Source organism: Mauremys reevesii, linkage group 6 (genome assembly GCF_016161935.1).
Source record: "Mauremys reevesii isolate NIE-2019 linkage group 6, ASM1616193v1, whole genome shotgun sequence".
Taxonomy (NCBI): Eukaryota; Metazoa; Chordata; order Testudines; family Geoemydidae; genus Mauremys; species Mauremys reevesii.
In genome coordinates this window covers 66440483-66464655 of record NC_052628.1, presented here as the reverse complement: position 1 = coordinate 66464655, position 24173 = coordinate 66440483, and the positions used below count along the sequence as shown (strand labels likewise).

Sequence of the window (24173 nt, the reverse complement as noted above, 5' to 3'; positions counted from 1 at the left end):
TTAGGACCATATGTCATCTCCAGTGTAAGAATGCCGAATGTGATGCTTGTGTCAGCTGAGTACACTGAACTGTCTTCTCACTCAATCTCAGAAGAATGAGAATTCATTCTACAGTTGCAAATTAACAGAGACCCATTTTAGACAAGGATTAAAAACTAAATGACTTGAAGGCGGTAGGCACAAAGAAGATTCTTATGATGGGCAGAGTGCAAGTAAAAAATTTGTAGAGCCCACTTATTGCAAGTCACATTTGCCTCTTTCTCAGAGAGGGAAGAATAAAGGATGTTCCCTACACCCCTCATTCATCTAAACACCCCCTCAAGCAAATGTTTGGGAACTGAGTACCACACTGTCTCATAAGATACAGCTTATAAGATCTTTGGGAAAGTAAATTCCAGAGTCAAGGGACCTTCACTGAGAACACCTGGCTACCAGCTCCGTGACATTCAAATATAGACTATTAGCTCAAATGTCCAGTTTATATCAACCACCGACAAGATTCAAAAGAGGGGGGTCTCATGTAATCAGGATCTATCTTGCAGAGTTTTTATCATAGATCAAAATCAACATTTTGAATTGTACGCAAATAGGAAATCAGTACAGCTTCTGCAGAGCTGGTGTGATCTATTCCCAGAAGTCAGTACTGGCTTACAGGCAGCATATAGCTGCATTCTGCACCCGCTGTAGCGTCCAAGTGATCTTCAAGCACAATTCTATTACTGAAACATGCTTGCACACTTGCCATCTCCCATCCCATCTTCCTAAAATAGTTTATTCACTCCAGGTATTGAAAAGTTAACAATTTTAAGCCTTTACTTTCCAAGATGACCTGGTTCACTGTAGCCCTGGATATCTGGAAGTGCACTTCTACTCTAAAAAGTAACTATGAAAAAATGGTTTCTTGTTATTCATAAGATTTTCTTTGTGTGCATACTCAGACATATCTGCTGTATCTGATGATTAGAACAAGTTCTTACTGCTTTTTACTCCCTGTTACACCCCCACACACCCCCACACTCCTACTAGAGTTCTCTCTGGTTAAACACTTCCTGGCTATTATGTTTGGAGCCCACCTCACTGGGCTCTGTGTGCGTTCAGATTCTAAAGACTTAACAGAGTCCAGACACTGCCCCTGGCATGGGGTCTCTAGGCACATGCTTGAAGTGCAGATCCTCTGCCTAGTACCCCCCTCCTGAGAGCTCAGACACCGGGTTCAAGTGTTTATCCCCTGGGACTAGCAAGGACTCTTCAGATGCCCTTGTATCTTAAACACACCCTCTTCCAGAACTGCAACCCTCTGGGTTCACAGTTTACCTCTGCAGGGGCACACAACAGTGCAAGCAAACAGACTGACAGACTTTGCACAGCAGTCTAACACCACCATTATTCTTTACTTAGCAGCATGAGAAATACACAGACCTACAGAAAATAATAAACTCACCTGTACGCATTTCCCTGCTTCAGTTTCTTCCCCACTCTAGAGAAGTCTTTGGGTGGGGCAGAGTCGTCTAGGATGTCCTCCCTACAGCTAACAGCATCTTTCCAGAATCATGGAGCTTCTCTCCCTAGGTCAGCTAGCTTCCTTTGACCTTGGCTGGTCCCATAGTTAAACCAGACACAGACACAGACACCTTTTCTTCTCTCCTGCCCAAAGCTTCCTGTATGATTCTGTGAGTCTTCCCTCAAGTTTATGTATCGCCCTACCCACATTTGGTTTCTTTGTTCTCCTGCTAGGGATTTTCCACTGCCCCTCCCTCCAGAGATGCTTCTCCCAGATTGAGCCAACCTGTTGCCTCAAGGTGTTTCCACCTGAGTAGGCGACCATGAAGGTTTAATGACCAACTAGCATCTCTTGTAGGCATGTGCTACTGCTCCATCAGCAAACAGGGGATTCCACATCCACCTAGAAACATTTCATAATACAACAATTTCATATAACTTCATAAAATCAACCAACATTCAGAAGTTGTACATTTACACTTTCCCCAAATTGTCACACTCCCATTAACCCTGCAGTAAATATAGCTATGACAGAGTATGAGCTACATTCTATTAATTCTGAAGCATAATTTTCAGAATTGGTTACGGTGTCTGATCAGTTACAGTAGTTCAAACTCACTGAGGGCAATGGGATGGCACAGATATAGCTAAGGGACTACATTTACTGGTGATGAAGCATGAGGAAAGAACCATCAACCTTGACTTTCAGAGCCCAGGTTGAGCTCTTTGGGCTGACAAGATAAACTTGTAAACCAAGCACATTGGATATGGAAATCAATGAGACACATGAGATATGGAACCCCACACTGCCATTTTTACAGTTTCTTTTCAGTGTAAAAATGAAGTTTAAATTCTTGACATATATTTTTCTACCATAACTCCAGTTAATTGAAGTTTGTATACTGGGGAATAATGACCATATTAGGTCAACACATGGAAGTGATCATTTTAAAAAATTGAACTAAATAGTAGGATTTTTGGTTTAGTTACAGTTGAAAAGCCAATGCAATTCCCACATAAATAACAAAACTAAGCGCCAAATCGTCAGCTCTGCCAAAGTCCTATTTGCATTGCTCTAGTAGTACGAAAGGGACTTGAAGCTTCCTTAAACAGGCAGATAATTTCCCCGGTGTGGCACAATCCTTGGTTGGCATAAAGTCAGCTTTGTCATGCACATCTACCTCACTGGGCAGAGGGGGTGTGTCCCAACAGGCTCAGATGGTTTTGTTTAGAAGACCGTTTTCAAGATTTGCAGGACAAGTGATCTTCTCTCCTTGCTGCTACCACTTTTTTTGCAAGAGTCATCAAGGTTACCACTAAAGACCTGAATTAGAGTTTAATGTAATTGTGCAACAGAATATTTCAATAGTGAGATACAAATTAATTTTTACAGAACAATGAGCTCCCAAGACATCACATTTGAACTTCTAGCCTTTGCTTTACTTTCTGACTGTTACTGATGTCCACCAAACAGTCTCATTTCTTATTTTTATATAGCCTATCGTCTTGGAGTTTTATCTTGAGGATATTTTCCTCTCCTCCTAATAAATCTTCTGAGAAATTAGGACACCTTGAACGAAAACAAGACAAACTTCTCAGAGATTGAGGTTTTGTGAATCTGTTGAGCTATTTTGTAAAAGTTTTGAGATTCTATTCTACAAAAGTCTAGGATTTCACAAAATTAATCTGAGCTTTATGAAACCCAAACTTGATGAAGCAGTTGGAGAATTTGGGATGTGTGGGTAAAGATAAGGACCACTTCCCTCTCTTCTCTCTTACACGGAAGAGAAGGGTGAAGATGCAGGTGCTTCTTCTGACCCTCTTCCCATCAGACCCAACTGCACTTCTACTATCATCTTCTAATCAGTGGCTCCTGACATAGTCTTTCTGCAGCAGCAGGCTGACCCCATTATCTCTGTCTTTGGGGAAAAAGATGAGGCTTTCTGCCTTTCCTCAATCCAAAAAGCAGGATTTCTATCAACAGGCACACTGCCCACTCCCTACCCAGCAACTGCAAGTCTGGGGAAATACTTTACCCAGTCCTACTGCACTGCCCTTTCAAATGCTAAGGGGCAGAAACAGCTCACCTAACTGTAGGCAGTGATGTTCTCAACAGCAGAAATAACTAACTGTGGATGCTGATATAACACAGCCAGGAAAGATTTTTTTTTTTTTTAAAGGGGCTGTGGTGTAGAAGCACCTTTCCCTGGCAGACAGCTCCTTTGAAGAGCTGGATGTGCCATCTTGAGGAGAGAGGCAGGCAGACCACCAAACATTTTTTCACCCCCCTACTCCCGTCCCTAAATGGCAACTAAGGAGAAAGTACTTCCCTATTTTGAAGCAGAGGTCTCACATGTATGGCAGTACACAGACCAACCAACAAGCCTGTCTCCTTTTTCTGGGCCTGCATGGTCAGTAGGGATTATTCCAGCCCTAGGAAGGTAGTTACTACTGCAGCCTCCTTGGCTTCAACACAAGGGAGAGAACTATCAACTCTTTCAATCCCCGGATCTACTCTAAAACATGAATTTATGCATGAAATTTGCTTCATGCTTCCTTCATCTCAGGCAGATTAGTGAAAATTAAATTTTAAGTTAATTAGCCCAGGCACTTAACACACAATTTGGATCTTGTCTTTTCTTTAAGGTAATCTTCACAGCCTGTCTCTAAACTAGTATTTAATATTGCTGCTATAATGCCTGTCCCTTCCCACTCCGCAGCTGGCTGCATTTCAGTAGTAGATGAAGTGATAAGCATATAATTTAACTTGCAAAAGGCTTTATACATACACATGAATATAAAAATAACTGCTAACATGTTCAGTACTTTTGCACTGCAAATTCAGATAAAATATTTTTAAACCCAGATTTTTCTCTTTGTTTAATATTCCCTGCTCTCTCTCTCTCTCATCCTCCCCCTAACTATATTTTTCCCATTACAGATCACTCAGCAGGAACATCTCAGAATACACTTTTTTTTTTCTATTTTCAGTGTGTATTTCTCTAACCCTTTTGTTCCATGTATTGCTAAAGGGCTGGACCCTGTGGTCCTGGTGTAAATCCTGTATGAACTTTAATGGGAAATTGCCTGCATAAGGACTACAGAATCTGGCCCAGTGTTGACAGAGTCTTCATCTTTCTTGATTTCTCATTCCCTTATAAAGGTTTGTGTGTATCTAAAAACATTTTGGCTGTTATTTAATCCTTCTGTAGTTGTACTTTTAAAATGTATTAACACTTCTGTACATTAAAACTGTTTGAAAAGTCTGCAGAAATCATTAAAGGAAAATTAGATCACCATAACCTACAGCAGAATGGTTGCCATAGGATACACTTTTCCAAATGGCTCACGTGTATAATGAAATGAAGTTCCAATTTCTTGCTGCCTTGATATGTTTAGTTAGTTACAAAGCCAAGCTCCTTTGTAAGTGAAGTAAATCAAGTTAATGCATAGATTCTTTATATTACCAGGGTTGAAATGTAATCATAGAATATCGGAATTGGAAGGGACCTCAGGAGATCATCTAGTCCAACCCCCTGCACAAAGCAGGACCAATCCTCAGACAGATTTTTTGCCCCAGATCGCTAAATGTCCCCCTCAAGGACTGAACTCACAACCCTGGATTTAGCAGGCCAATGCTCAGACCACTGAGATATCCCTCCCCCTCAATGAATATAATTACCTTGAGTCTCATTCAGTATGCTGATTGCCCTGATTTTAAGAGCATCTCTGTATCTTAATGAAGCGTAGCAATTAGCTTCTATATTAATTCAGACTTTACAACTACATTGTATGTCCATCTAATTTATGAAAAGTACATTAAAAATGGCTGCCCAAAGTTAGGCTCCTAAATCCTAATTTTGTATAAATTTTGTATAAATTTAGATATTTATACAAAAATGGCCTGATTTTCAAAAGTGAGCACCCAGCATCTCCCTTGGAAATAACTGGGTATAGTTGGTTGCTCGGGACTTTGGAAAAGTCAGGTGAATTATTTAGTACCCTAAACAACAATTCTGGAGCCTAATTATAAGCAGCCATTTCTGTGTATGGAAACTAGATTCTAAGAGCTATGCTTCCAAATTACATATAAATTTGCAGTACCAATTTATCTAACAAATATTTCTGTATCTATTTACTTATCTCTATCCATAATGATATATGGCACTATTATTGCAAATTGATAAGCATTATTATATTAGTTATTTTGTCACTTTTGTGCAATTTAATGGGCAATAAGTGGAGAGGTTTTGTGCTTTCAGTGTTTTTATCATTGTTCTTGTGGTTTCAATAAAACTTCTATAAAGAATAGTAGAAAAACATTTTGTAAGAGGTGTCAACAATTTTAAAATTTTCAATAACCATTTTTATTTGAATTTTTTTCATGAAAAAGTTGTAGAAAATTTTGGTTTCATAAATTTTGTTCCCCCTTCTCTCCCTTTCTTCCTCTGTCCCCTCTTTTTTTTTTCCTATTTGCATTTGCCCCTGAAAATAGGAGGAAAAGGAAAAATAGATCTGAGGCTGGAGGGAGGAAAATAAAACAAATCTCAACCCTCAAATCAGTAATTTTCCACTTGGAGGTTTCATCATAAAAACAGGAAGAAAAATAGATAATTTGTTTAATTAAATATTCTTGTTTAAATTTTGAACCAGCTCTAATTTCAACTAACATTTTCCCATCACTATAATGATCTCCATCAACGTAAATTCCGCTCTCTGCTGTGTATGCATTATAAAGCCTTTAACTGAATGACTACTTTTTTTTTTTTAAACAGACTCTGGGGTTAATTTTCCCCATGCTATGGCCCTACAAACTACTCCACCAGGACCCTTTCAACAGAATCTAGGGCACAGGATGGACACACAAAGGGCAGAATTAAGGTTGCATGGAGGACAGTAAATCTGGTATTTCTTAATTTTTAAGTGCTTGACTTTGCAACTTAAATAATATTTGTTTAATGTAAGCTGGGGTATTTTTGTGGGTGTGTATACACACACACAGTCTAAAATAGACAGAGGTGCACATAGGCTTATTTAGTTTTAGATTTACAGAAGAGGCAATAGATTAATAGATCAGTGGAGGGCAGTGTTATGAATTGGCTGAAGGTGAGTTTGCTGCAGCTTTTCTGGTTCCTGGCTAGAGGGTGATAAGGCAGCCAGGACAGGAAGGTTCAGTGGCTGTAATAAAGGCAGCTATTCCTGTAGTGGCTCAGGGTGACTGAACAAGGATTTTCAGAGTTGCCTGTGTGCATCTGTGTCCATCTTGATTTAAGAGGACTTATGTGCATAGTATAGATAAGAGCATATACACAGTGTAAATAAACAAATTAGCTCAGATCTGAGTCTGCCACATCAATCTCCCAACAACAACAGAAATAAACTTGCTGAGAAGCTAGAACATACGGTGCCTATACACTTCATGCTCGACGCACAACCATACAACATTTAAAATCAGCCATGTCACTGTTTTCAGATTCAGCGATCTCTGCTTCTCCTTCAATTACTGTTGACAGCCCTAACACTATCACAATGCAGTCAGATGTGTTACCTTTCCTGTGCTAGCTGTTAGGGAGCTCACACGTTGTAGGAGAAACACAGAGCCCTGAGCGGAGGTCAGAACTGGTAAATATGGAATCTAAAGGAGGAACTGATATTCAGCTATTTGGATGTAAAACATACCTACTTTTCTCTGAGTATAACCATGTCCTATTTTGCTGATTTGGGGTTGTAACTATTTTGTTTAAGAACAAACAAATGAAAAACTTTCAGTTTCCTTTTGTCATCCAGTCATAACAAAGATTCTTACCTTACAACATTTCCCAGGAGAAAAACAGTGACAGACGAAATGGATCACAATTTTTATAACCATATTTTTTAAGTACAGGGATGGAGGATGGTCTTGTGCTTAAGGCACTGAATTGGGACTCAGGAAATCTGTATTCACTTACCAGTTCTGTCACACACCTCCTGTGCGGTCCTGGGCAGGTGCCTCAACTCCCCACCTGTACAATGATAGTACTTCTCCCTGCCTTACAGGGGTATTGTTAAGATAAATTCATTCTTGATTGTGAAGCAATCACAGAAGGCCTGATCCCATTCCCATTGAAGTCAATGGGTGTGTCTCTCCATTGATTTCCATGGGAACTGGATCAGGCCCATATTGCAACAATGTGGCCATGCGCCTAGGTAGATAAGAGATAGATGTTTATATGTGAGGTTGAGATCACCAGGAGTCACAGTCTTCACACTATTATCTAACAAACTGAAGTGTTTCATAGACCTTGTGTGTAACACATTGACTTTCATCTACTTTGAAGGAGGTTCCGCTCCCCAGAGAGCTACTAGCAATATAGACCTTTGTCCTGACTATAATTGCCCATGCTAATGACTCCTGTGAATTCACAGGGACAGACGGCCAGGGTGAGGTGGAAGGACCTTTTGAATGAAGTGCTGAACAACCTCTTTCAACAGGGCAAAGAAACAGTGAGACTTTAATATTTTATCAGTTGACATTTTGAAAGTGGCAAGCAGCCAGTGAAACACTCAGAATCTCATCTCTCAGTGGAGCGCAAAGATGCATTCCTTTTTATGCCAACCAGTATTACAGTGGTGCCAGGAGCGTTGCTTAGATGAGGTGCTTCTTCATTTGTAATGCTGTATGTGTTTTGATACCTAATGTTGCAGCTATTTCTAAGTGCATCAGGAGGAAACTGTGTCCTAATTGTATTGTAAACAATTGCTTTCTACAGTCATTTACAGGGAGTTATTTGAATTTAGACTCTGTTACTCTGAAAAAAAATAGTTCAAACAATAAAATTTACTTTAACCCAGTGACAGAGATAACAAGGTATTGACCATGTACAATTAAAGTGTTAAAACACATCATTACAAAACGCTTGAGAGCAACTAAGTACCAAATTGCATTGGCAAATCTATACATGCACACTTCCCTACTTTGTCATTAGTCTAGGGTCTCATCACTACAGTCACCGAAGTTAAGAGATACCCAATGAGCTGTTCAAAACATTAAGAGCCAGACTCACAATTACAAGCAGGCAGTGGAGAGCTTTCAACTGAGTAAAGCCAGCTTGCGTACCAGCTGCCTTCCCAACACCTAGTATACAGAAGTGTCTGGAGCATGCCAGGTCAGAGCTCTGTTGTGCTGATCCTCAGCTGGCCTATGGTTCTTTAGGGACCATATCCTGCTGTTGAAAATTAGGGCAGCTGTAGGGCTGCTCTAACTCATGCTGGGTGAGGCACAGCTGCCCCACAGAATAAGGGAGCCCTGATTCCTCCTCCACTTCCTGTACAAAGCATAGCTCAGACAGGGGAATCTGTTAGTAAATCAGTGATATGCTAAGTGATCCACACATCAGTGGTTAACGGAAAGCGATACAGGTGAAGAGGAACCAATGGGCCTTTCCATTGCTAATTCCCATGAACCAGGGACAAAGAGGTGGGCCTATAGGCTTCAGAAGGCCCCAAACCACATTTCCCACACCACATTTCCACTCTGTTAGCCATCTCTGCAAAAGGGGAGCTCTCCAGAACCACATCACCCATATTTGGTTTTCTGGAAGCTCCACAAAAACATGTGATATTAGCTCAAATCTACATTACTCCAGATGTTTTACCATGTGAGTGATCTAGATTGTGTCAAGTGTAGACAATATTTTGGAGAAGACATTGGGCAGTTTTACAGCTGTGGGTGAAAGCAGCAGCAAAAGAATTAGTGGTCAAGATGTCTTGGTTTCTCAGAATAAAGGGAATGTGAGGGGGAGGGATTTGAGTAGGACAAAGTAGATCTGAGTTGAGGCAGGAAATGGGGTAACAAGAACTATTTGTACCAATTTTCAGAACATACAGTTTTGGTATTTGGATAAAAAGAAATTAGTAGTACTGCCAGGAATTGTTGAAATTAAGGTATGGAGAATAGTGAGATGAGAGTGATACAGTTAGAAGGAAATAAATACGAATAACATCTGACTAGAAAAGATAATCTGAGATTTATTTCAGAAAAAAGGTGAGCCTGGGAAAAGTCAGAGACAGTGGAGGGGTCAAGAACAACACTACAGCAGGCAGGTATAGCAGCAAATTAAAATCTACTATTGTCTATCATAATAGAGAGACAGTTTAATAGGCAAGAGCAAAGCCAGAAAAACAGGGTGCTATGATTCTAATGAACTGTACCAGGTGACTGAGAAGCATGTCAATGAAAGTTCATGGTACACCTCTACCTCGATATAACGCTGTCCTTGGGAGCCAAAAAGTCTTATAACGCAGTTTCACCTATAACGCGGTACTGAACTTGCTTTGATCCACTGGAGTGCGCAGCCCCCTCCCCTCTCCAGGAGCACTACTTTACCACGTTATATCCAAATTTGTGTTATATAGGGTGGCGTTATATCGAGGTAGCGGTGTAGTTAACAGTATCAACAACCATACTATGCTTACGTCAAGAAAGAGAGGGTAAAGAGGGGTAAAAGACAGAGAAAAGGAAAAGCTCATTGACCAGACATAAGGGGCAATGTCATTATTATGAAAGGGGCAGAAATGAAATAGAAAAATGATTGAAGACGTCATGTGAAACACGGCTGGTGAGATGAAGGAGACTAAGGTAGTGAGCCAGCTGTGTTTGCTAATAAAGGAAGGCAGGGAGGTAGTTTTACATCAACTTGCAGATACTTCACAAAAGGAGGAAAACAACACCTCACCACTACTGCTCTTCTGCCTGCACCTGTGGAGGCCCCAGGCAGACAGCATCCTGACCCTGGAAGCTTCAAGCCAGGTCCTGCTCTTGACTTGCTGCGAATGTGGCCTGCATGTGCCCATCAGCAAAAGCCAGGCAGAAGGAGCCATCCAGTGTTAGAGGTGTTTGTCGGTGGAGTCCCTCAGGAAGCATGCAAGACAACTGCAGGAAGGAGTTTGCCTGACTAGCACTCGGGAGCACGAGGAATTCACTGACAGGATGCACATGGAGATGTTCAGGATGGAGGATGCTAGCTGACTAGAGAAGACTACAGCAGCACCAGAAGAGGAAGAAGAACCAGCTGCTCTACGGGGAAGAGAGACTGGCTGCTGGCCTCCTTAGGCAGCAGACTATGCTTCACCCATCTATCCATGTTCCCCATCCATTGCAGTCAAGAACCAGTATGCAGTACTGGCAACAGGAGGTGAGGAGCAGACTGCAATGGTCCCCAAGGCTGGGAGGCTCATGTACACCACCCCCAAGAGGAGAAGGAGAAGGAGAAAAAGCGTGGCAGTGGTCAGTGACTCTCTTCCCAGGAGGTATGTTGCCTTCTTCAAGCATGGGGTGGAGTGTCCATGAAGGAGTTCTGCTGGGGAAGAGATGGATCCACCTGACCAAGAAGGGGGAAATACATCTTGGGGACATGGACCTGCCAACCTAGTGAGGAGGGTTTTAAAGTAGGTTCAAAGAGGTAGGTGACAAAAGTTCACAGGTGAGCATAAAACAGGTGACCTTAACAGAGGGCTAGACATTCAGGAAGGACATGGAAAATTACAGCAGGATCATAGGAGCAACAAAAGTGGAAATTAGTGGGGGAATGGAGTATGGGGAATAAACAGAAAGAACTGGATGTACTAGTACATAAGCTAAATTATGACTTAACTGGTATCACAGAGACTGAACAGGATAAATCTCATGACTGGAATATTTGTACAGAGGGGTATAGCCTGTTCAGGGAGGACATACAGAGTAAAAAGTGAGGAAGAGTAGCCATGTATTCCCAAGGCAGGATGGCTCATGCACACCTCCACGAAAAGGAGGAGACAAAGGCTGATGCTGGATGATATATCAAGAATACAGACACTAGTTTTGAGGCCCAGAAGAAGGTTGAAAGTCTCTGGATAAAGATAAGGGGAAAAATTGGGGTGACATCATGGTAGGGGTTCTACTATAGACCACCAAATCAGGAAGAAGAGGTGGATGAGGTATTTCTAGAACAAATAATAGAAATATCCAAAGCACAAGAACAGGAAGTAACTGGGGACTTTAACTACCCAGACATCTGTTGGAAAGTAACAAGCAAAACACAAACTGTCTAATAAGTTCTTGGAATGTTTGAGCCCAACTTCTTGTTTCAGAAAGTGGAGTAAATAACCAGTGGGACAGCCATTTTAGACCTGATTCTGATTAACGGGGAAGAATTGCAAATCTGAAGGTAAAAGGCACCTTGGGAGAAAGTAATCATGAAATGACAGATTTCATGATTCTAAGGAAAGGAAGGAGTGTGAGCAGCAGAATAAGGACAATGGACTTATAAAAAAAAGTAGACTTTAACAAACAGAGAATTATGGGAAGGGATAGAGTAGTTCAGAAGAACTGGCAATTTCTCAAGGAGACCACATTAAATACACAACTGTCCACTATTCTGATGTGAAGGAAAGACAAGAAGAATAGTAAGAGGACAATATGGTTCCATCAGGAGCTCTTCGATGCACTGAAAGAATCAAAAAGAAATTTGCTTTCCTTTGAAGTAATAGGGCCTAAACTCTTTTCCTGCTGTGGCTTTTGATTCAGATAAAAAAGTTTGACTCTGCATATTTGAACTAAAATTCAAGACATTGCCCAAGCACTCTGAAGGCACTTTAAGAGTAGAGCTATCAGGATTAACTCAGATTTCTCCTGTTACAATAAGTGGATGAGAAAAGCTGCCAGACTCTATCTTCTGATTATCTACATTTTAAAATAACCCAGAGCCTATTTACAGGAATTACCACTACATTTTTGCTCAGCGTGAAGTCATCCAAAAGAGAAATTACTTTCAAGAACTGATTTAATCTCTCCTCTCCCCAGCCAAAATCTTCAGGAGAAATATAAATGACCAGCTCCTAAGCTGTGGCTAAGCATCACTCACTGCAGCTGTGGGATCAGGAAGGGGTACAAAAGTATGCTTTGTGCTCTCCTTCCCAAATCCGGTGGCCCACTAGGCCAGATGCCGGTCTTGATTAGAGAAACCTTAGTACTGCTCAAATTTACATTGTCTGGCAAGGAAGCTCTTTTGGCAGCTATGGAAGGGTGTGATGAAGGGAAGCCTCAGTCATGTTCTCTGCACTGGTGAATGGGCAGGGTTTGGTAAAGAAGCTGCCACACATGAGGGAATCCTCCAGTGACCAGTTACATTGGCTTTAAAGCTGCTACACAGAACTGGAGCCAGAGCAGCACAATGCATTCAGAATGCAGGAAAGGATCTGATCCAGCATTTGGTCTCACACGCCTGAGACTTCTGGACAGTGTTAAGTTAAACTCGCCATACCCCAAAAGCACAGCATTATCTGTTCAGTTATCAGAATGGCAAAAGTTATCAGCAATGTCAACACAAGTGTGTGTTTCGATGACAAATGCACAACACATAAGCCATACCAACTTATCAGACATGGTTACAGTTCAAGTTGCTATGTTTTGGCAACATAAGTTGTATGTGAAGTAATTTATTTAAATATTACGAATGAAAGCGAAGGTGATTTTTAAAGTTTGAGAAATAAAATTCAGGAAGGTTTTCTGATTTTTTTTTATAATAGAATTCAGCTGAGTCAGAGAATTAAGACTGATCTTTCAGTGTTTGAATTTCTCGTTTTTGAAAATATAACTGAAGAATTATAATAATGAAAGCACATTTTGATTTCTTATACTTATCTGTGAGTGCATTTATTGGTGTATTATGTATGATAGAGAAGGACTTCTCAAGGCTATGTATATTTTATTACTACACAGATCTTTTCATATCAGAGTGGTCTGAAACCAACAGTGCATGAGTAGTCCCAGTGTGGTGATACTGGAGAACTAATCTGACACCAGCTGTGAGTGTTTAGATGCAGCATTATGGCTACAAGAGAACAAATGTGCAACCACATTCGTGTGTGTATTCTGGGCATTATGAAGAGGTAAAAGCAGATGAGAAAAGAAACTGTTCGTGTGTAGGTCAAATATTATGGTAATGGGAAAGATGGTGGGAAAGCAGGTATTGCAGATAAGTCCCATAAGTATAGTAAAGAGACACCTGACATGTAAATAGCTGTACGTGGATAGCTCCAATTAGGCAGCAGATGCCTTGGAAGAGGCACAGGGATAATTCCTTTATTGTGTAGAAGTTAATTTTCTCACCATCGCTTATTCTGGAAACATTATTAAGATGAATAAATGTGGAAAGTTTTAACTTTTTAAGGTTTGTCAATATTTAATAAAGGTACTTGAAGAAATGTTATCCAACTAGTCCAACATTTCAAAAACAAGTCTCTTACAGTGAGCATGTTCAAAACAAGTAACTTTATCACTTAAAACATTACAAAAACTTCAGTCCTGCCAATTCAGTAAGCAGGAGGAGTTTGGGAAGGAAATATTTTAGTTTTCAATTCTCCTATTTAATTGCATTTTTCAATTCAACCTTAGACCTGGAATCATAATTGTGGTTTTATAATTATTGCTGCCCAAACTCTAAAACTGAAGTGGATAAAAATGAAGTTTGTTCTAATACAAACCCCTGGCTAAATCCATAATTACAGTTCAGTTGATGACGCACTCTTAAAGTATGCACAACCAGTGCATTGGGGGGAGGTAGGCTGGTTCAGTGATTAGGACATTTGCCTTTGGCTCAGGAGACCTGGTTCAAGTCCTTGTTCAACTACAGATGTTTTGTGTAAACTTGGTCTCTCTGTGCCTTTGTTCTCCAACTGTTAATGGAGATAAAAGTACCTCACTACCACAAAAGAGTGTTGTGAGGATAAATACATTATGGTGAGTTGCTCAGATACTATGGTAATGGGAGCCATATACATGCATAAGGCAGAATGCTGAAGACCTCCTAAAGGTAGGTAAGCACATTTCCTTCATTTAAGAAAAATACACTATGTAGGAGAAAGATGTGAGGCTAAAGAAACAGTAGGGGAGAAAAGAAAAGGTGGCATGCAGGGACTGGAGAGAAGCCAGGTGGAGGCAAGAGCTGGTGAGTGAAAATGCAAGGGAATAAGGAGGCAAGAGAAGTGGATTAAGAAATGGGTGAAGAAAAAGGGAAAGTGGATGAAGAAATGGGGACTGAGAAGACAGACTCCTACTTTGAGACAAACTTCCCACATGACTACAACTTGTACGGCAGCTACCTTACTTCAGCACCACAGTATTACTGTTAATCCTGTCTTGTCACACAGACTGAAGGGAGAAGGAACAGATAATGTATATTAGATTCCTGAGAGGAAGAATTTAAACCGAAAAAATGTGAATGATAATTGGGAATTGTTTAAGAACACTTACTCGAGGCACAAAAAGCCACAATCCCCCAATTAAGGAGGAAGGCCATATTTGTTAAGAAAAAAACAACACCTGGTTTACAGGGGAAGAGGAAAAATACAACCAACGTAACAAATGGAAGAAAGGGGAAATTGATACTAATGAATATAAACCAGAAAACTGTAGTTGTACAAAACTGATAAGGGAAGCAAAGGGACACAAGGAGAAATCTATGGCCAAGAGAATTAAAGACAATAGGGAGCAGCTTTTAAAGTATATTAGGAACAAAACGAATCCTAATGGTATTGGTCCATTACTAGATGGCTATGTTAGCATTATCAATAATAATGCAGAAAAGGCAGAACTGTTCAATAAATTTTTCTATTCTGTATTTGGGAAAAAACGGATGATGTAGTCATGTCATATATGTTAACACTCTGTCTATACCACTAGTATCTCAGAAAACAGCAGCTTCTAAATTCAGCAGATCCAAATCACTCACATCTGAGAGTTTTAAAAGAGCTCACTGAGGACTTCACTGGAGTGTTAATGCTCATGGTTCTCTGGGGAAGTTCCAGAAGTCTGGAAGCTAATGTTGTGCCAATATTTAAAACGGGTAAATGGGAAGACCCAGGTAATTATAGGCCCATCAGCCCAACATCTATCCTGAACATGCTAATGGTGCAACTGATATGGGCCTCTCCCAATAAAGAACTAAAAGAGGGTAAAATAAACAATGCAAATGAACATGGGTTTATGTAAAACAGAGCTTGTTAAACTGACCTGTTATCTTTTTTTTATGAAATACAAGGTTGGTTGATAAAGGTAATAGTGTTGATGTAATAGACTTCTGTAAGGCAATTGACTTGATACTGCATGATATTTTGTTTAAAAAAACTTGTATGATATAAAATTAGCAAAGCACACATTAGATGCATTAAAAAGTTGGCTAACTGATAGGTCTCAAAATGTAATTGTAAACAGGGAATTATCATCAAATGGGTACGTTTCCAGTGATATCCTGCAGTTCTTGTCCCTATGCTATTTAACATTTTTGTTAGTGACCTGGAAGAAAACAAAATAATCACTGATAAACTTTGCAGATGACATAAATATTGGGGAAGTGGTAAATAATGAAGAGGACAGGTCACTGATACAGATCGATCTGGATCTCTAGGAAAGCTGGGTGCAAATAATGTGTTTTAATATGGCTAAATGTAAATGTAGAGATCTAAGAACAAAAAGTGTACGCCATAGAGCTGCTCTAGGGAATTATTTTAGTAAGTTCTATGGCCTGTGTTATACAGGAGGTCAAGCTAGCTGATCACAATAGTCCATTCCGGCCTTGGAATCTATGAATCTAGTGCAAAAGATGTTGGCTGCACAGCTGTGTTAAATTATTTTCATGATTCTGCTTGAGAGGAAGCCACTGCCTTTTGTTAAAAATAATTGATGCAAAATAACTTTTGATGATTTTTCAAATCACATGTAGAATGAAAATTTACTGCAAATATTTCCAGAGGTGCTCATCACCAGTATCAGAAGGGTGCACCATGATTCTAAGCACTGGCAAAACCTCTTTGCTTCAATTAGCAATGTTGTAGATGAAGCTGGGCAGTTTGTAGCAGCTGACTTGTTACTTCAAGTGTAAAATTTCATGGAGGACCCAATCCTGTGAAAAAAATTACAGCCTAAGGAAAAGGCTGCTCTCATGTGAAAACTTCCTTATGTTAGAGCATGAAATCCCAGCTTCCAAAGTGAAAGCAAGTCCCAGATAGTCTTCAAAGTTGGGCTGCATTCAGCTACCATAAGTTGAGATAGTAGCAGCACCCCCAACCTCACAAATTATTGTTGTTTACAGACCAACTAACCATTTCTTTGGCATGTCCATATTTCCTTTTCCATGATACTCTACAAACACCTGCCATACAAGTCTATGGATAAATATGATGGTTCAGTCTCCTTGCATGCTAGCTTACTGGATTCTAATGGTTTAACTGACACTATGATTTGCCTCATTGCTGTGACTGGATATGGCATCTGTATGCACATGCATGCCCACTTTTCTTCTTTCTGAATTGAAGGAGTGAGAGAAGTGTTTGCTTCTTCTGCATTCAGAAACTGCTCATGATGAGCTTATTGCTTTGATTATTATGCAGAAACTATTATCCATAGAAAAAGGACAAGTTTGTGTTTCCCCAAATCAAAGTGCTTTTCACACTCCATTTCTTTAATGCATATTTATATTGTATTCCATTTAAATATTAAACAGTTAAGCTTAGTGGAGAGAAGATTAAATATCCTGATCCTGCACGATTTGGAAAGCATTGTTCATCAGTAGATTAGTTCAGCAGTACTGTTGATTTATTCAACAAATGAGCAACGAAGGCTTTGTGTGTGTTTTGCTCTAAAACAAGAATAAATAGCTCTCTTAAGAAACCCCAGCATTAAACAATACCAAAAATAATAGGTTACAGGATGACCCCGGCTTTGATGTTTGCCTGGTGAGCCCCCTCCTGCAACATGACATGCTATTTAGAATGTATTGACTGTTTCCTCCATTTTTTACTTAATTGGCATTTCATTTTTAAAAAATCTCCAATGAGAAACCTTTTCCAGATGCCCATTTGGAGCCAGATCCTGCAGACTTTTACTCATGTAAGTAGTCTTCACTCAGATGGAACTACTTCAATGACTACTGAGGTAAGGATTACTCGGGAAGAGGGGGGCAAATTCTGAAGGATCATACCCTTGTTGAGAAATACGTTGTAAGGTGAACACCACAAAATTCCTTGTGCATGCTGTGGGATGCGGTGTGTATAGATCACCCACCTGTCAAATAGCTCCCCTCCTGTGACCAACTCCAGAACAAGACTGATTTCTGTGGGGGTTTCAAATATCTCCTTCAGTTTTATCTGGAAAAAGATACCAAACAGACCAATTATTTTCTGATTTCTCTCTTCAACTGAGTCCATGCCCTGTACAATAGACTACATCTAGGGGACTGTAGTGAAGTGGAAGATGGTACTAACAGTGATTACACGGTTCACACTCAGATCAGTTAAGCAATTTATTGTAAGTATTGTTTATGGCGCTTAATTATTTCTTTTTTGCTTCTTTTTATCTCTTCTGGGATCTCTCTTTCTTTCATCCCTACACACTCACCTCTCATAACTCAGCAACCCTCTCTCAAATGCAGGAAGATTAGAGACTGCTTTAAGGCCCATCAGCACCTCTTCATGAGTCTTACAGAGGAATTCCCTGAAGACAAACGCAAGGCTTTCCCTCCCTCCAGGGACTAACAACCATGACACCACAAGCTGGTTCTATTTATCCCTTTTCTGCCAGGTTCCCCTTTAAGCAAAAGGCTTGTTTTTGTAAATTCTGTCTCGCTACTTGTCAGAAACTTCGATAATTTACTTTAAAATGTAACTCTGACCCAATGATCTTGGATAAAAACCCAGATCTTTAATCAAAGCCGCATATATTAGCATACAATGTGAGCTATAAAGATCAATACTGCAGTCTCAGAAACTGAATACATTGTTAATGAAAGGAAACACAGTGAAATACTGTAAAAATACCCACTTACAATGTTTGGATGCGAGAGGCGAAGGAGAACACCTATTTCAGTTCGGACAATTTTCTTGTCTACCTGGTTAAAAGAAAAAAAGATGTGAAATGTGACTGGAATACTCATCTGAGAAACATCTGATGGCATTACAGGAAAATGTCCATGAGCAGATTGCTCGATTTCTTAGAATGATTTGTGTCTCTTGCACTGCAGTCTAACAGGTAATTATCCCTCTGTATGGAAGAGAATGAGAGTTTGCCCATGCTCTGGAATAATGTAAGTTCTCTCTCTAGAACATTCACATTGTTGCAAGCCCATGCAAGACAGCAAACATATGAAAGACAAGCCTGAAAAAGAGGCTAGAGATTGTATTTGCTATTCTGTCCCTGTGCATCTCCATTACACCAGGGGATGAATGTGGCCCAAAATGATGTGTTTAACAGTGTGTGTCAGGTTAGTCGGGAAGGAAAGGATTCTTCACGCTTAGGTGGAGTTTATACTTTTGTGGTATATTTTGCTATAAAATTAAAAGGTGAATGTAAAGGAAGTTATTTCCCTGTACGGGTCAAACATCCCTCAGCCGGAGCCCAAATCAAGGTGTAAGGTTTGACTTGCTTCAGAGACACTTCTAAAGCAAAGGTATACAGGTGCACCTCATTTCAATTAAATTCTGAGAAGGACCCTCCTCCCATTTGCTGCTCAACAACCACACTCTTCCAAGATCTTGCTCCAGATTCAGTTTCCATCTCCCCTGCAGCACATCTCACTTATGGGAAAACTGAGGGCAAATTCCCCACAGCTGGTCCAGCCCTACTGTACCGCAGGGTCATTCACTCAGGATGACAACTGTGCTCCTATTAGCCCTAGGAAGAGGGTTAACCCCTTCCAGGTTTGGAGAGGGTCTGTATACCCCATCATACTCAGGTACTGACGTGCACAAGAAAAAAAAACCTGTTAAGTTTGAAAACATGAGGTTTATTTTATTTATTTAGCTAAAGTAATCAGTAAGTTGACGGAGTAACTGTCCTAGTAACAGATACTTTCATAAAACTAAGAGACAACATGGATCAAGGTAACCCTGTTATAATAAAAGAGAATGAGAAATATGAAGGATTCCACCCTCATATGCATTTCACTCTTCTTGTACAGGCCTTCAGAAATGACAGCTTTTCCATTTCCTAGCACAGTTTGTAGAAATATTTGTGACATAACTATTTTTTTTAAATGCATTGTCCTGTTGCATTAGCTATCCTGCAGAGAGGGAGTGGTTTTTGTTTGTTTGTTTTGTTCCACACAAGAACTCAATGTTATCCAAGGGAATTCACCCTGTAAGGTAGAAAATTGCCTGACGAACAAGTGGAACTTTATACTCAAGATTTGTGCCTGTGCTGCGGAGGCATATTCTTGAGTACTTATCATGATTGTGGCTAGAAAGTAAGAAACAAATGTTTTAAAAAGCCTTCATGTTATAGAAGCAGGATACCATTTGGAAAGAGGCAGCACTCTGCTTAAACACAAGCTTCGTAAATTTTTACCTCGAATGTAGGGAAACATTTTCCTCCTACGGGGAACAAATACAACAGTTGTTTTTCCAGTGACAAGAAGCTTCAAATATTTTTCATTTTCAAAATTACAACAGAGGTATAAAGCTCAATTCTCCTCTCACTTACATAGGTGTAAATCAGCTGGAGTCTATGGTGTTACACTGGGGCAAAGGTGGTGTATGCAAGTACAGAATTAGACCTATAGTCCTTCCTTGAAACTGCTCATTTTAGTTTGCTCTGACAGGAGACCAAAAAAGAAGAGCAACCTTGAAGAGACACTGTGAAGGGGTTCCCTTGTCCAACCAGCCCGAAGAGGCAAAAATGAAAAGGCACAGAAATAGTCGAGTGAAAACGCTGTGTGGACTTCGCTGGAAAGCTGCTTCATAGTAGCAAGCCAGATAAATGTCAGTAAAGGTAATCAACTGAGACTACTCACAGAACGTGTCAATCAAACTGACCTTAAAGTATAAGTCCTCCCAAAGACCCACACTGCATTGGAAGCAACATCTTCGTACTCATGTTCTGATTGTGCCCCCCCCTTAAAAAAATGTAGGGAGCTTATCATCCCGGCACAGGCCATGCAGGCTTATGCCATAGCAAAGACTAGAGATACTGGGTTATACATGTGGCAGTTTTCATCACTATTGCATTATGGGCGTCTACATTCTTTCTCACAAGTGGCATGCCCTCTCAGGCTGTATACGCATCCCCACAATGAGGGGAGCTTCTTGTTGCTCAAGAAGCAGCATTACCTGAACAATAAATAGTTTTGTTAGCATTAACCAACAGATTTAAAAAAGTAATTGTAAGTGGTGAATTGCCATTGAAAGGAGGTGTTTTTACCGATGTGCTGCAGGGAACTGATCTCAGCTGATTATTATTCAATATCTTTATCAATGATTTAGAGAAATATATAAAACCAGTGCTGGTAAAATTTGCAAAATTACAAAAAAAATTGGTGGAGTGGTAAATATTAAGGGGATCAGTCAGTTATACAGACCGACTGGGATCGCTTGATTAGATGGACTCATTTGAACAGCATGCCTGCTAACACAGCCAAACGCAAGGTCATACACCTAACAATAACATATGTGGGACACACTTATAAAATGAGAACCTATATTCTGAAAAGCAGTGACTCTGAAAAGGACTTTGGGGTCATTGGAGACAATCAGCAATCTTGTAGCTAAGAGGGTGAATGCAATCCTTGGATATATAAGCAAGGGAATATGAAGTAGAAGTAAGGAGGTAGTATTACCTCTGCATTAGTGAGGCCATTGATGGAATATCATGTCCAGCTCTGGTGTCCACTTTGCAAAAAGAACGTGCTCAGAAACAAGCTAAAAGAATGATTTGCAGTCTGGAGAACAAAGCTAGTTGTCTAAGAGTATGTCTGCATACCAGCTGGGAGGTATAATTCCCCAGGCAGACATGCACACACTGGCTCTGCTCAAGCTAGCCCTCTAAAAATAGCAGTGTGGCCAGCGGGGGTGGGGGACAGCATGGGCTAGCCACCGAAGTACATATCTAGGACCTCAGATGGGGGTCGCCTGAGCCACTACCCATGCCACCCTGGCCACATACATATTTTCAGTGAACTAACTCAAGCAGAACAATCTTGTGTATATCTACCCAAGCTGGGAATCATACCTTCCAGCTGCTGTGTAGAAATATCCTTAATAAGCACCAACTATTTGGAAGAAAGGTTACCAGGTGACTTGATCATGGTCTACAAATACCAACATGGGGAAGAGATTTCTAACAGATGGTTCTTTCATCTAGCAGAAGAAAGCATAACAAGATTCAATGTTATAAATAAGTAAAAAAAAATTAACAGAGGGGGCAATTAACCACTAGAGCAACGTAGCAAAGTTTGTGGTGGATTCTTCATAATTGAAATCCTTAAAGCAAGACTTGATATCTTTTAAAAAGCTATCCTATATCTCAAACTGAAGGCATGGGCTTGATATAGAAATTACTGGGTAAGGTTCTATGGCCTGTGTTATGCAGGACGTCAGACTAGATCATCATGATGGTCCCTTCTAATCTTAAGATCTATGAATACATAACATTAATGAATCTAAATCCCAGTGGTGCAAAGCCTTTTTAGTACAAAGTGTTGTGAAGGGCCATCACAGTCCTATAAAAATTACAAGTATTTCTAGTATTATAAAGTCAGTAACTTCGCATTCAGTGAGTGTGTTAAGTGTGTACACTGGACATCTTTTAGGACTTCCAGGTAAGGCAATTGCCTATTTTCCTGTGAGCTGATATAAAAACTAGGGGACTGTGACTGTAAATACTAAGTATGGGCATAATCCTGCAAACCATTACTAAAATGAGCAATCCCTTGACATCAATGAGGCTACTCGCGTGCGTAAAGATTACCTATGAGAGTGAAGATTTGGAGGATCAGGCTCTAAATACTTAATAGATTCTCAAAGTCAATTCCTTCCCGCTAGAAAGGTTTAAGAAGATTGATGAATTCTGGACTTGTTTTCATACTCTCTGTAAAATGTCTGTCTAACCCAGTAGGTATCAAGCAAATGAATTCAAAATATTGCACAAGACAGTTATTCCCCCATGAAAGCTATTTAAATGTGGCAATCTACTTTCTCCAGCATGCTGTAGGTATCAAACCGAACAGTACACTATTTTTGGACACGTTTATGCATTATGAATATCTGGCAACAGGTATGCAATAAGACTATGTCTACACAACAGCTGCACTGCTGTAGCCAGGTTCTCCCATCAGCTTAATATCTCCTGCCTGTGCGAGAGGTGGTAGGTGTGTTGGTGGGAGAAGCTCTCCCACTGACATATGGCACTGTCCATGCCAGTGCTTAGATTAGTGTAAATTACGTCACTCAAGGGTGTGGATCATTATTATTATGACTGAGGTAAGTTATATTAAAGTAATTTGTAGTGTAGACATGCCTGAGTTTTCCTTTTGGAACCAAATGGGCATTGCTAGAGCAGGGCTGCCCGGGGGGGGGGAGGGGGGGCAAGTGGAGCAATTTGCCCCAGGTCCCACAGGGGCCCCCACGAGAATATAGTATTCTATAGTATTGCAACTTTTTTTTTATGGAAGGGGCCCGCAAAATTGCTTTGCCCCAGGCCCCCTCAATCCTCTGGGCGGCCCTGTGCTAGAGTATAATAAAGAGCTTAAGGAACGGGATCCTGATTTTATCCACTTGATGGCAACATATTAAGAGAGAAAGGATAATCCAGTGGTTTGGACACTAGCTTGAGACTTGTTTAATTCCCTGTCCCGCCACAGACTTCCTGTGTGACACCAAACAAGTCATGGAGTCTCTCTGTGCCTCAGTTCCCCATATGACAAATAACGATAAAGAAACTTCCATATCTCACAGGGATGCTGTGAGGTAAAGATGTTAAAAGACTATGAGGAGCTCAGATACAACAATAATGGGGGCCATGTAAGTACCTAAAATAGTTAGATATTTGTAAACAGCCTGGAAAGCTATAACCAAAAAATGGCTATGGGGATAAATCCTACAAACAGAAATCTATGTCTGTGTCTGTGTCTATCTATCTATATCTATAAGACATAAAATCTCTGTATGGTAAGAGTATCAGCCTACATACCAGAGTCATTAGGGAGATAATGCTATTTTACTTCTTACATTCATTTTCTTACCAACTCACATGCAAAGTATCACTTGTACCACAACACGTGTCACCACTTAATTCGGTCCAGCCATTTCCATGGAAGATGCATCTACTCACATCAGGTCTGAATTTGGCACTAGATGTTTATCCTGAATACAAGCATCTACAATTCTCTCACTGAGGTTTGTCTATTCCTAAAGGCAATCATTTTGCTAGGAAAACAATTATGCACTTTGAAATAAGTATTTTTAAAACATTATATTTTAAAAATCACATTTAAATTCCTGCTAACATATTTTTGTATAAATTTGTGGAGGTGAAAATGGGCCCAAGCATGAATCATTTATCCCAAAATACCCCACAACCCCAAATGTTTGGATAAAAGACACCCAAATATGAACAATTAGTTTGAGTTGTGCAAATCAATATCTGACCAACACATTTTCACAAAACTAGAACCATTCTTGATTTTGCCTGGATGCACTTTACAAATTTAAAGCACACATCAACCAGGACAATTTCTCTGAGCCTGAGTCTACAGTCCTTTCACATGTTGTGTGCTACTTATGCGAGTAAGCCAATGGGGCTATTCTCATGAGTAAATACCAGGCAGTGAGTGTAAGTGTTGCAGAATCAGACCCTTTGCGAAGTAGTAGTAAAATCAATGCTAGCTGCC

At 40.2% G+C, this 24173-nt stretch overlaps 1 protein-coding gene across 9 annotated transcripts in view; it reads right to left on the bottom strand.

Annotated features, from left to right (window-relative positions):
* Positions 1 to 24173, bottom strand: part of CAMK4 (calcium/calmodulin dependent protein kinase IV) — a 277800-nt gene that overhangs the window by 106016 nt on the left and 147611 nt on the right. For all 9 annotated transcript variants that reach the window (XM_039543587.1, XM_039543578.1, XM_039543580.1 and 6 more), the window contains 2 exons: positions 18339 to 18401; positions 17579 to 17661 (listed from right to left, as the gene is read on the bottom strand). In XM_039543587.1, coding sequence (XP_039399521.1) covers positions 17579 to 17661; positions 18339 to 18401 — 146 coding nt within the window. The remainder of the gene's footprint in view (positions 1 to 17578; positions 17662 to 18338; positions 18402 to 24173) is intronic.